This window comes from Pseudorasbora parva, chromosome 3 (assembly GCF_024679245.1).
Source record: "Pseudorasbora parva isolate DD20220531a chromosome 3, ASM2467924v1, whole genome shotgun sequence".
Lineage (NCBI taxonomy): Eukaryota > Metazoa > Chordata > Actinopteri > Cypriniformes > Gobionidae > Pseudorasbora > Pseudorasbora parva.
The window spans coordinates 47,269,974-47,282,101 of record NC_090174.1 but is presented as its reverse complement, the minus strand read 5'-3'; the positions used below and the strand labels follow the sequence as shown (position 1 = coordinate 47,282,101).

The window sequence follows — 12,128 nt, the reverse complement described above, 5'->3', positions numbered from 1 at the left end:
ACTCTCGATGGTGGTGCAGCTAAGGGTTACGAGGGGATCCCTCCAGTCGAGCGGTCGGTTGCGATGCACCTGTGTCCTAAGACCGCTGCGGACTGGAGGCACGCCCCGCGTCTCCCCTCCCGGGCGTGTAAGTTCTCGTCCGGCTTGACGGGCAAGGCTTACGCAGCCTGCGGAGAAGCTGCATCAGCTTTGCATGCCATGGCGCTCCTGCAGGTCCACCAGGCCAAAGCGCTCATGGAACTGCACGAGGGTGGTTCCGACCAGGCAGTTATGCAGGAACTGCGAGCCGCGACGGACCTCGCCCTCCGGGCGACGAAAGTCACGGCCCGCTCCCTGGGTCGGGCGATGTCCACCTTGGTGGTCCAGGAACGCCACCTGTGGCTGAACCTGACAGACATGCGGGATTCGGACAAGGTTCGGTTTCTAAACGCCCCTGTCTGTCAGGCCGGCCTCTTCGGCGACGCCATCGAGGACTTTGCCCAGCAGTTCTCGGTGGCCAAGAAGCAGACGGAGGCCATCAAAAACATCCTGCCCCGGCGGCCCGCTGCTGCCTCCACCCAGCCGCCCGGGGCAGCCCCCCAGTCTGCTCGTCGCCGAGGGCGTCCTCCAGCGTCCGCCTCCGCCCCTGCCAAGCCCAAGCAGCAGCCTCCACCCGCGAAGCAGGGCGCCGGACGCAAGGGGGCCGCCCAACCCGTCCAAGGGCCCGCCAAACCTGCCGGCAAGCGTAAGGGGAAGCGGCCCTGAGACGGGCAGCCCAGGGAGAAGAGGAGCTGCTCTGAGGGAGATGATGTCCGCATCCCTCCCACCCCCCCGGAGGAGGACCGGGGGGGCAACACTGGTCACAACATCTCTGCCGCTGGCTCTCCGGAGTCCAGCGGTACCCACATTTTCACCAAAAGAGCAATTTCCTCTCTCTCTGGGCCCCAAGAGGGTCAGGTTGGCAGTGTGCGACGCCCACGGGCCTTGTCACTCCTTTCCTACCCTCCCGTCGCCAGGGGGCAGCTGTGTGGGCCTCGAGGACGCCCCCGGGCCTTCTCACCCACACACTGCCTCTCTTGTGAGCACTCAGTCAACACTCCGGGCCGCCCACGGGCCTTCCGGGTCGGGGCTGAGTGCTTCACTTCCCTGCCTCCGGGCAGTGGACAGCAGAGTGGGCTCCGAGGACGCCCCTGGGCCTTCTCACCCACTCTCTGTCCAAACCAGGAGTGCTCAGGCAACACTACGGGCCGCCTCCGGGCCTCCCGAGTCGGGCCAGAGTACTCCGCTTCGCTGCCCCACCCCGGGCACGTCTGTGGTGCCGTTGGTCCCGCTTGTACGGTCTCTGGGGGCCTGGCTAGGTCTCCCCAGGCCGTCTCGCTGGCTCATCCGTACCATCAGACTCGGCTACGCGATTCAGTTCGCACGCCGGCCACCCAAGTACAAGGGCATCCTCTTCACCTCCGTGCGAAGCAGCGATGCTCAAGTCTTGCGGTCAGAGATCGAGGTCCTACTGGCGAAGGACGCGATCAAGCCGGTTCCTCCAGCCGATATGAAGACGGGGTTTTACAGCCCCTACTTCATTGTGCCCAAGAAAGGGGGTGGGTTACGACCAATCCTGGACCTGCGAGTTCTGAATCGGGCCCTGCACAAGCTCCCGTTCAGGATGTTGACGCAGAAACGCATTTTCCAATGCATCCGTCCCCAGGATTGGTTTGCAGCGATCGACCTGAAGGACGCGTACTTCCATGTGTCTATTCTCCCTCGACACAGACCGTTCCTACGCTTTGCGTTCGAGGGGAAAGCATATCAGTACAAGGTCCTGCCCTTCGGGCTGTCCCTGTCGCCCCGCGTCTTTACGAAGGTCGCGGAGGCAGCCATTGTTCCACTCAGAGAACGCGGCGTTCGGATTCTCAACTACCTCGACGATTGGCTGATCCTAGCCCAGTCGAAGGACCAGTTGTGCGAACACAGGGACCTGGTGCTCAGTCACCTCAGCCAGTTGGGCCTTCGGGTCAACCGAGAGAAGAGCAAACTCTGTCCCACACAGAGGATCTCTTATCTCGGTATGGAGCTGGACTCGGTCAACCGGACGGCGCGCCTCACCGAGGAGCGAGTCCAGTCGGTGTTGAACTGCTTGAATATGTTCAAGAGCAGGACAGCGGTCCCACTGAAATTCTTTCAGAGGCTCCTGGGGCATATGGCATCTGCAGCCGCGGTCACGCCGCTCGGATTGCTTCATATGAGACCGCTTCAACGCTGGCTCAATGGCCGAGTCCCGAGGTGGGCGTGGCAGAGCGGTCAGTACCGGGTCCCAGTGACTCCTTACTGCCGCCAAACCTTCAGCCCGTGGTCCAGCACTTCGTTTCTCCGGGCCGGGGTGCCCCTAGAACAAGTGTCCAGGCATGCTGTGCTATTCACGGATGCCTCTACCACAGGCTGGGGGGCCACGTACAACGGGCATGCAGTTGCTGGTCTGTGGACGGGGCCGCAATTGCATTGGCATATCAATTGCCTCGAGTTACTGGCAGTACATCTGGCACTCCGCCGCCTCAAGGGGCCGCTGCGTGGCAAGCATGTACTGGTCCGTACGGACAGCACCACGGCCGTTGCGTACATCAACCGTCAGGGTGGTCTACGCTCCCGTCGTCTGCTCCAACTCGCCCGCCACCTCCTCCTGTGGAGTCAGAAGCAGCTGAGGTCGCTTCGGGCCATTCATGTCCCTGGTGTGCTGAACCAGACAGCCGACGAGCTCTCTCGTCAGCCGACACCTCCGGGAGAGTGGCGACTCCACCCCCAGGCGGTCCAGCTGATATGGGACCAGTTCGGAGCCGCACAGGTCGACCTGTTTGCCTCTCCGGACTCGACCCATTGCCAGTGGTACTATTCCCTGACCGGGGGTACCCTCGGCACAGATGCACTGGCGCACAGCTGGCCCCGGGACCTACGCAAGTATGCGTTTCCCCCAGTGAGCCTTCTTGCACAGACTCTGTGCAAGGTCAGGGAGGACGAGGAGCAGGTCTTGTTAGTTGCGCCGTATTGGCCCAACCGGACCTGGTTCCCAGAACTCACACTCCTCGCGACAGCCCCTCCTTGGCCGATTCCCCTGAGCAAGGACCTTCTTTCTCAGGGACGGGGCACACTATGGCACCCGCGTCCAGACCTCTGGAATCTTCATGTCTGGTCCCTGGACGGGACGCGGAGGTTCTAGATGGACTACCACAAGCTGTCGTAGATACCATCGCTTCAGCTAGAGCCCCCTCTACGAGGCGCCTCTATGCTCTGAAGTGGAACCTGTTCGTTGAGTGGTGCGCTTCCCGCCGGGAAGACCCCCGAAGGTGTTCGATCAGTGTCGTGCTTTCCTTCCTGCAAGACGGGTTGGAGAGAAGGCTGTCTCCCTCCACCCTCAAGGTATATGCTGCAGCAATAGCAGCGTACCATGATGTAGTAGAAGGTAAGTCCGTGGGGAAGCACGACCTAATCGTCAGGTTCCTCAGAGGTGCGAGGAGACTAAATCCTCCTCGTCCATCCTCGATACCCTCTTGGGACTTAGCTCTAGTGCTCCGAGCACTTCAGAGCCCTCCCTTCGAGCCTTTGGCGTCTTGTGAGTTGAAAATCTTGTCAATGAAGACAGTGCTCCTGACGGCATTGGCCTCGATCAAGAGGGTAGGGGACCTGCATGCACTTTCGGTCAACGAATCGTGCCTAGAGTTCGGGCCAGGTAACTCTCACGTCGTCCTGAGACCCCGGCCCGGATATGTGCCCAAGGTTCCTACCACTCCCTTCCGGGATCAGGTGGTGAACCTGCAAGCGCTGCCTTCGGAGGAGGCAGACCCAGCCCTGGCTTTGCTGTGTCCGGTCCGCGCTCTTCGCGCTTACGTTGACCGGACCCAAAGCCTTCGGACCTCAGAGCAACTCTTCGTCTGTTACGGAGGCCAGCAGAAGGGAAAGGCTGTCTCCAAGCAGAGGTTAGCCCACTGGATAGTGGATGCTATAGTCTTGGCCTACCAGTCCCAAGATGTGCCTTGCCCGTTCGGTGTAAGAGCTCACTCCACTCGGAGTGTTGCTTCTTCCTGGGCGCTGGCTCAAGGCGCCTCGCTGACAGACATATGTAGAGCTGCGGGCTGGGCGACACCTAACACGTTTGCTAGATTCTATAGCTTACGTGTAGAGCCGGTATCTTCCCGCATCCTCGCCCCCAGTGGCCAGGAGCGCTAAGTGCCCGTTCTAAGTGTCGGCTTGCGAAACGCCACTCCCGCCCTCTGGTCCGGATACGTGCGTCTATTGTCTCCAGTTGTGTTCCCCGGGAAACCGGCTAACCCTGTCGAGCTCCTCCGTCACCCCTCCGGTGTCAGACGCTGCGGACCGTCTGACGCCAGGCCTGCACCCGTATGCTTGTGAAACGTGGCTGTAGGCTGGGTTCCATATGTAGCGGTTCCCTCACGGCAACCCCATATGTGTATTCTTCCACGGTACCAGCTACCCTTCGGGCTAGCCCCGTGTCTTTCCCTCGACAGAGCCCGCTCTGTCGTCTCTGGGCGTGTTCTTTCCCCCCTTCAATCAGGCTGGAACCACCCCAGAGACTGCCATATGTTGCACTACCCTGCCAGGTTAGTCCTTATGTGTATTCTGCCACCTCTCCTTCCCTGAAGGACGTGGCCCCGCAGCGTACCCTCTCTCTCAAGAACGAGGTAGGCACGCTTTCCCAGCGTTATCCAATAGTCATTCTGAGTGGGTCTTGCAGAAACAGCAGTGACTGTACTCCCTGCTTGGAGCCCTGACTTCCGTACCATACTAGACGGTGCAGTGCGCTCAAGCAGGACGCTGGAAGGGCCAGCATCCTGGCGTTTTCCATAGGGATCCCATTCGTCGGTTCAGTTCTGACGTACGTCGAACGTGACCGACTGAAAGGGAACGTCTCGGTTACGTATGTAACCCTCGTTCCCTGAAGGAGGGAACGGAGACGTACGTCCCGTCGCCAGATGCTGTGCTTCCGCTGGGAGTCCGGTCACCTTCGGCTCCTCAGTAGGAAAAGCACTGATCTACCATTCCACTTCCTATTTATACCCGCGCTGCGGGGCGGAGCGTGGAATGCGTGATCGCATGCCAAATTTCATTGGCTCGTTGTTAGATGCTCGAAGTAGGATTGGTCTCTAAAGTAAGATCCCATTCGTCGGTTCAGTTCTGACGTACGTCTCCGTTCCCTCCTTCAGGGAACGAGGGTTACATACGTAACCGAGACGTTTGCTCTTCTTCTGGTCTGAAGGTGACAAAAGCATAATATATGTACTGTTAAATCATTTGTAAGATTTTTTTTCAGGGTCTGATTTTAAGACATGTATCTGTACTAATTTCAGATGTGCATGAACAATGAAACTGTTGTAGGGTTTGATTGTGGAGCTGATTATTTATCTTCAATTACAGATCAGACTTGATTTCCAACATATATGTCTGTATTTAATAGATAATTATTTCTTATCCATTATTTCTTATTAGCCAAACATAACCATAACAGTGTGCATTTACATTAAAAAGCAACAAAATGAAGCATTTATCTTTTTGTTCAGTGATGTATATCTCTACATCTTACAGACTGGAGGAATCTGTTCCACATATTTATTCCTTCTTTTGAGATGGCCCTTCACACATTAGGAATGAATGTAGGAATATCACAAATCAAAATAGTGCACACTAATAAATGCGTTCTGAAATTAACGTTTAGTATTGTTTAATATTGCTACATTGCTTTCAATATTTAAACATTGCTAAATGTTTCATGCAAAATTTAGAGGATTTTTTTAGGCTTTTTGATTCTGATACTTTGTTTCATTTTTTGCTTCATGCATTTTTGCATTGCTAGTGGAAGATGCTGTTTTTGTTTTCAAGATTAGGTTTTAAGTAACTTTACATCTATAGCTTTGGACCCATGTTTTCAAGTAACATTGCAAATGATGTATTCATGTGTCATTCAATCATTGTGCTCTTCCTGCTCACTTCATCATGTAATAATTTGTCAATATCAGGAGTGGTTATGTGATCTGTCTTAAATGGCATGCCCAGCGGGAGCCCAACAGATTGACACAACATTTAAGCATAAACAAAAACTGGTTGGTTACGTTACTTACTTATTGGTCAGATGATCTCTGCCAATAGTCAAAGGTCTGGCTACTTGAGAATATGTCATCCATATAAACTGGAAAGTAATGCTGTGTTCAGAGCTTGTTGTAATTACCGTACAGTCTCGAGACTAGCAGCCCTATGACCCTGTAGCCCAAGATGGTTTCCAGCTGAAGCTAAGCAGGCTTGAGCCTGGTCAGTACCTTCATGGGAGACCAACTGGGAAAACTAGCTTCTGGAAGAGGTGTTAGTGAGGCCAACGGGTGCTCACCCTGTGGTCTGTGTGGGTCCTAACACCCTAATATAGGGATGGAGACACTGTACTGTAACAAACACCGCCCTTCAGATGAGACATTAAACCGAGGTCCTGACTCTTTGAGGTCATTTAAAAATAACATGGCACATCCTCTAAGAAAAAAAGGTACAGTGCTGTTACTGGGGTGGTACCCAAGGTACAAAAGTGAAAAGGTACATCTTTGTACCTTACTCACCCCTAAATGGTACATATTAGTACCTTAAAGGTACATATCAGTACTTTAAGAGTGTGAATTAGTACTTTAAAGGTACATAGTAGTACCTTAAAGGTACATATTAGTACCTTTTTGGCTTTGTACCTTAGGGTACCACCCCAGTGACAGAAATGTACCTTTTTTTCTGACAGTGTAAAGAGTAGAGGTGTAACCCTGGTGTCCTGGCCAAATTCCCTCCACTGGCCCTTACCAATCATGGCCCTTAATAATCCCCATCCACTGAACTGGTTCTATCACCCTCTCTCCTCTCCACCTATCGCCAGTGTTTGGTGAGCGCACTGGTGGCGGTTGAGGAGTGACCCCTGACATGAGTGTAAAGTGCTTTGGGTGTACATATCATCTAACACCCCAGTATAGTGATGGGGACATTGTACTGTAACAAGCACCGTCCTTCAGATAAGATGTTAAACTGAGGTCCTGACTCTGGTCATTAAAAATCCCAGGATGTCCTTCAGAAAAAAAGAGTAGGGTGTAACCCCGGCATCCTGGCCAAATTTGCCCACTGTCCATCATGGCCTCCTAATCATCCCCATATACTGATTGGCTTAATCACACGGTCTCCTCGCCACCAGGAGTCCTGTCCTGTTAGCCATCAGTAGATGGTAAACTGTTGTAATTAAGGGATAGATATGGTCAGCAACAATACTCAGGTAGGCTGTGGTGTTTAAACAATGCTCAATTGATATCAAGGGCCCAAAGTGTGCCAAGAAAATATCAGGATGGCAGGTTGGATCCATGCTTTAATGTTGTTTAACCAAATTCTGACCCTACCATCTGAATGACGCAGAAATTGAGACTCATCAGATTAGGCAACCAGAAAATTAGTTCAGTAATGGAATGATGTTAGTGAATCAGTTCTTCACCAGTCAATTCACTTCACCAATTTTCAGTATCTAGGAAAGAATTTAATATAGTTTTCAATGCCATCTCTTTGGAAATCTGTATGCTCTTTAGAAACAAAAATAGTGATTCGGTTATATCTGTTTTAACATATTCAAACATCAATTAAATTTGTATCGTCTTCAAGGAAGCCAGAATTTATGTGTAATTTCACAATATTTAGTGAGAACTAAATGAATATTAACTGAGCTAATAGTCTTTATTTTTAACTTAATTAAAATATTCAAAATTCTTCACACATGACCTTTTAGAGGTGAAATATGTATTGCAATTTTCATCTTTGTATGTAGGCATACTAACAATCAATTGTTGTTCTGTTTATGCGTAGGAAAAGGAGTGGTTTGGTTTTTAGTTTCACTTCGTTACTTTATCATCGAAGTCTTAATGCTCTTACCTGACTATAAATGCATTTTATGTACAGCAGTTCTAATTTAATTTTAAACTATTTTACAGAACATTCTGAGATTAACTGTTTATACTATATCATTTGATGTACAGCCTGTGTGAGTAGCCTATATTGCCTTGTGTGTTTATGCTACAGTAAGCCCTCTTGAAATTCTTAATTGTGGATAAGGAATGTGTTCCATAAGGTCACAGCAGCTCAGTAGCCATCATCAGGGCTCAATTAACCAGATGGACAATTTGGCTCTTGCCAAGGGCACCACATCCGGGGGATACCATGCAGGACTGTACACATATATACATACCACTGTGGTGAGAACCAGTTTGACCTGTTTTGATGTTTTAAAATGCTCCTTAAAAGAGAGAGAGAGAGAGAGAGAGAGAGAGAGAGAGAGAGAGAGAGAGAGAGAGAGAGAGAGAGAGAGAGAGAGAGATTCATTGTTTCAAATCAAAAATTATTTTAAACCAACATCTGTATTCACCCTATTATCCTGACCTTCTCATCTCATCTGATTTACACATATTTAAGCTTGATATGTGAGAAAAAGGAAAGGTACAGTAATCCAATCATAGTCATCCATAAATGAAAGGAAAACAGACTTGCATTGGTTTGCATAAAATCTGGTTAAGTCAGTGTGGTGACAGGCTGAAATCATTCTTCTCTCTCACGGGATGTTTTCTTCCTGTTCTAGAGAAGAAACATGGCAGGAAGAGGTGGCAGTAAGTTCTCTTCAAATTATTCTCAATACTTCTCTCATTTGTTTAACTGTTATTCTAAACATATGTGGGGTGTGTATGGGGTGCTGGGGAGTGGGACTTTACCACAGTCATGGATTGTGATTGTTTTGAAAACTTAATATATATGCATATGCATGCATTTTATATAATAATAATATGCATTTTTTTTATGCATTAGCCTTTTATTGTGTAAGACTGTTAAATGTAGTCACTAGTCAGTACTCAGTGGAAAGAAAGCATTCAGTGATCTTTGTGTTTATCTGACTACAGTAATTTGACATTTGAAAATGTTTGTTACTTGAGCAATAACATTGCTACACTTTGATGTGGGCACTGCCTTAATAGATAGAGAAACAGTCCAACAACAAACAAAAGTAGTCATACATTAAAATTAATAAAATAACACTGAATTGTGGGAATGATCTACAAATTTACTGCACATATGATATTTGAATCTCTCCCCTCTTTTTCATCACAGATGACTTTAAGCTTGTTATCCCTAAAAGGGGTGAAAGAGTTAAGATTAATTCGGGATCTACTCTCACTGTGTCATGCCACTTGTCTCCTGCAATCAGTGCTGTTGACATGGAGGTATCTTGGTATGGTGAGACATCTTGTGTTTGTGCCTATAAGAACAGAAAGATGACACCGGGTGTTGACTATGAGGACAGAGCCAGTCTGTTCATTCATGACCTGATGAAAGGGAATGTGTCCTTAAGAGTGTCAGACTATAGAGAGGCTGACCTAGGAGTTTATATGTGTCAGGTCACCGGTGGAAATACAACTCAGCAGATAACAGTAAATGTAGCAGAAGAAGGTAAGCGCTCCAAATCTCCACTCAGGATCAGGAAAATCAAGCAGTGGTAGTGTGCAGCTCCAATCATATACTGTCTAGTAACTAAATAAGAGTTTAATGACTATCTGCCTGTACAAATAACACTTTTGTTTGTTGACGTGTGCAGTCTCTGCCATTTTCAAGGACTTCTTTACAGTGGTAAGACAGCACTGTTCTTTTTGTGAATAACACATTATATAACACAGCACAATATACAAGACAATATACCAGACCACAGCTAGAAGATACAGTGAACAGTGTTACCAAAAATAAGAATTATTAGCATTTTCCAGAACATTCAAGGGGATAAATCCATCTGGCCTATCAGTGTCTTACTTGCTTCAATAGTTGCAATATGCATGCACATTGGATTTTAAAATTTAAATGAATTACTAAAGAATGAAAAGCTAGAGCCATAAGGCACAAAACTAAAACCACTGGAAAAAGGAAACAAGGTTCAGATAAACTTTCCAAAGGTGACTAATGCTGCTTTCACATGCTATCAGAATTATTGTAAATACCAGTTTCATACCTTTTATTCATACCATAAAAATTTGACAAGTCAAAATTTGAATGCAATGAGCTTGTAATCACGGCTTAAATTGAAATTTCCAAAAGCACATTGAAGGCAGCAATACAACTTTGTAGAAGTAAACAGTACAGATACAAGAAGCCACAACAAGATACTATAGCAAAGTTAATTCTAAATAAGAAAAATGTGCAAATATCAATGCTTTTTGGGGAACCGTGGCTATGAAAAGCTCATGCTGTGGGTAGCTACTGGGTAAAAGTAGACGGGAACCAAAACTAAACCGGTGAAACCAATCCCATCAGTTCAACATCATTTGTTTTCCAGAAGTCAAAAGTGAAAAAATATGACCCAAGATGTATTATTTCATATGACATAAGGAATAAATATAAAGTAATCTAATATTTGGAGAAATAACATTTTCTTCATAAAATAAGGCTAGCGAGAGGAACATTGTCTTCATAAATGTCAGTGTAGCAATGAATTTAGTCATCTTTAACCTAGGGCTGGGTAGGCCTACTGACACACGATTCGATTCGATTCGATTCGATTTCGATTCAATTCAATATCGATTATTTTGGATATATAGGTACAATACATGGCAAATTTTTCACAAGGAAATCCAATGTCTGAACTAATATGGTAGGCTAATATGGGAGTTCATATTAGCCTAGGCCTACTGTAGGTAAAAATGAACTGATTTGTGTACACTAAATGATGTTTTAAATAATGTAAAGTTAATATTATAATTACATAGGCTAATCATATTTCTACTCCAATTAGTTTTTTTTAAATATAATCCGGTGGCTGTCAAAACTTGCCAGATATATATTAAGAATATTAGAATTTTTTTTTCTAGCTGACTAACGAGTTTATGGACTGGATATTTTTTTCTGAGGTAAATGTTGTGACATTGTTTACAAGCCGTTTTACTTATCCTACGTCTTTCTGGTTGAAACACTGATTGAGCTATTCTTTGTGACATGATACTGATTTGGGTAAGTTGTCCTGTATCTTTTAACACACTTTCAGATGATCATTCATGTTTATTTTGCGCTGTAACTGGTATTAAGGTGGTTCTCTTGAGCTGTGGCCTGGTACACAAAGCTTGTTGCAGTTGCTACCTAGGTAAATTCAAGATTAATTTGAGCAAACTCTGTTTTTTCGGGCTCAAGAAGGTGGATTGGTTTTTAGCGGTGTTCATCGCCATGGCTAACCTGCTCTGGAGCAGGTTTTATTCTGGGTGGGTTAGAGATTTTTTTACGGTCTATGGTCTTGAGATCGCAAACCCAAACTGGACCAATCAGCTGCAAGTAAAGACGCAATAAAGCCACACCCCCTGTAGCCTAGCCCTCCAAATTTGCAGTTTAAAGTGAAAAAAACGTTAGAAACAAAATTGCTCATCATTTGGCGCTTATATTAATTAAAATAATTATAATTCGTATAATATAAATATAATACATAATTAGCGGCGCTAATTATGTATTATATATTATACGAATTATAATTATTTTAATTAATATAATATATTCATATTAATTGACAAGTAGATAAATATTAATATGAATATAAAACATGCATACATAATTCTTTTAAACAACGTGTATTCATTCGAGCTCTTTATGAACCTATAATTATTAGGCATATTTCTTTGATTCACATTATGCATTGATTTAGTCAGATAATCTGCTATTTCAAACTGTCGCTGCAGCAGCAGTGTTTATTCCTGCGTTGTAAACACATTTCATTTCATGATAATTTTCCAAACAATCTCGCCCTCTCTTGCAAGAAGTGAATCAAACGGACAGTGTGAGTGCGAGTGTGAGTTAATCTCTAACTCTAGATTAAACCTGAGTTGACAGAAAGTTGAGAAACGGTTGAAATGGATTTATCTGGATTTGTCAACTCTAAACCTGTGTGTTTGTTCAGATAGCTTCATGCAACAGGCCTCTGAGCTGCAGCAGATCAATCTCGCGCCACAGCGGTATTTATATTTTTGAATATTGTAAAAAAAATAGACGTAGGCCTAATTTAAAATCTAATACTTTGTTTCATATATTCAATATTAAAGCTACACTGTGTAACTTTTTTAGTTTATTCT

General features: G+C 46.6%; 1 protein-coding gene across 1 annotated transcript in view; it reads left to right on the top strand.

The window, feature by feature from the left end:
• The first annotated feature begins 8,437 nt into the window (after positions 1 to 8,437).
• LOC137071649 (butyrophilin-like protein 2) overlaps positions 8,438 to 12,128 on the top strand; it is a 14,747-nt gene continuing 11,056 nt past the window's right edge. Inside the window, exons 1-3 of the mRNA XM_067439831.1 lie at positions 8,438 to 8,645; positions 9,142 to 9,480; positions 9,626 to 9,657. Of these exons, the coding sequence (XP_067295932.1) occupies positions 8,627 to 8,645; positions 9,142 to 9,480; positions 9,626 to 9,657 (390 nt within the window). The 5' untranslated portion in view covers positions 8,438 to 8,626. The remainder of the gene's footprint in view (positions 8,646 to 9,141; positions 9,481 to 9,625; positions 9,658 to 12,128) is intronic.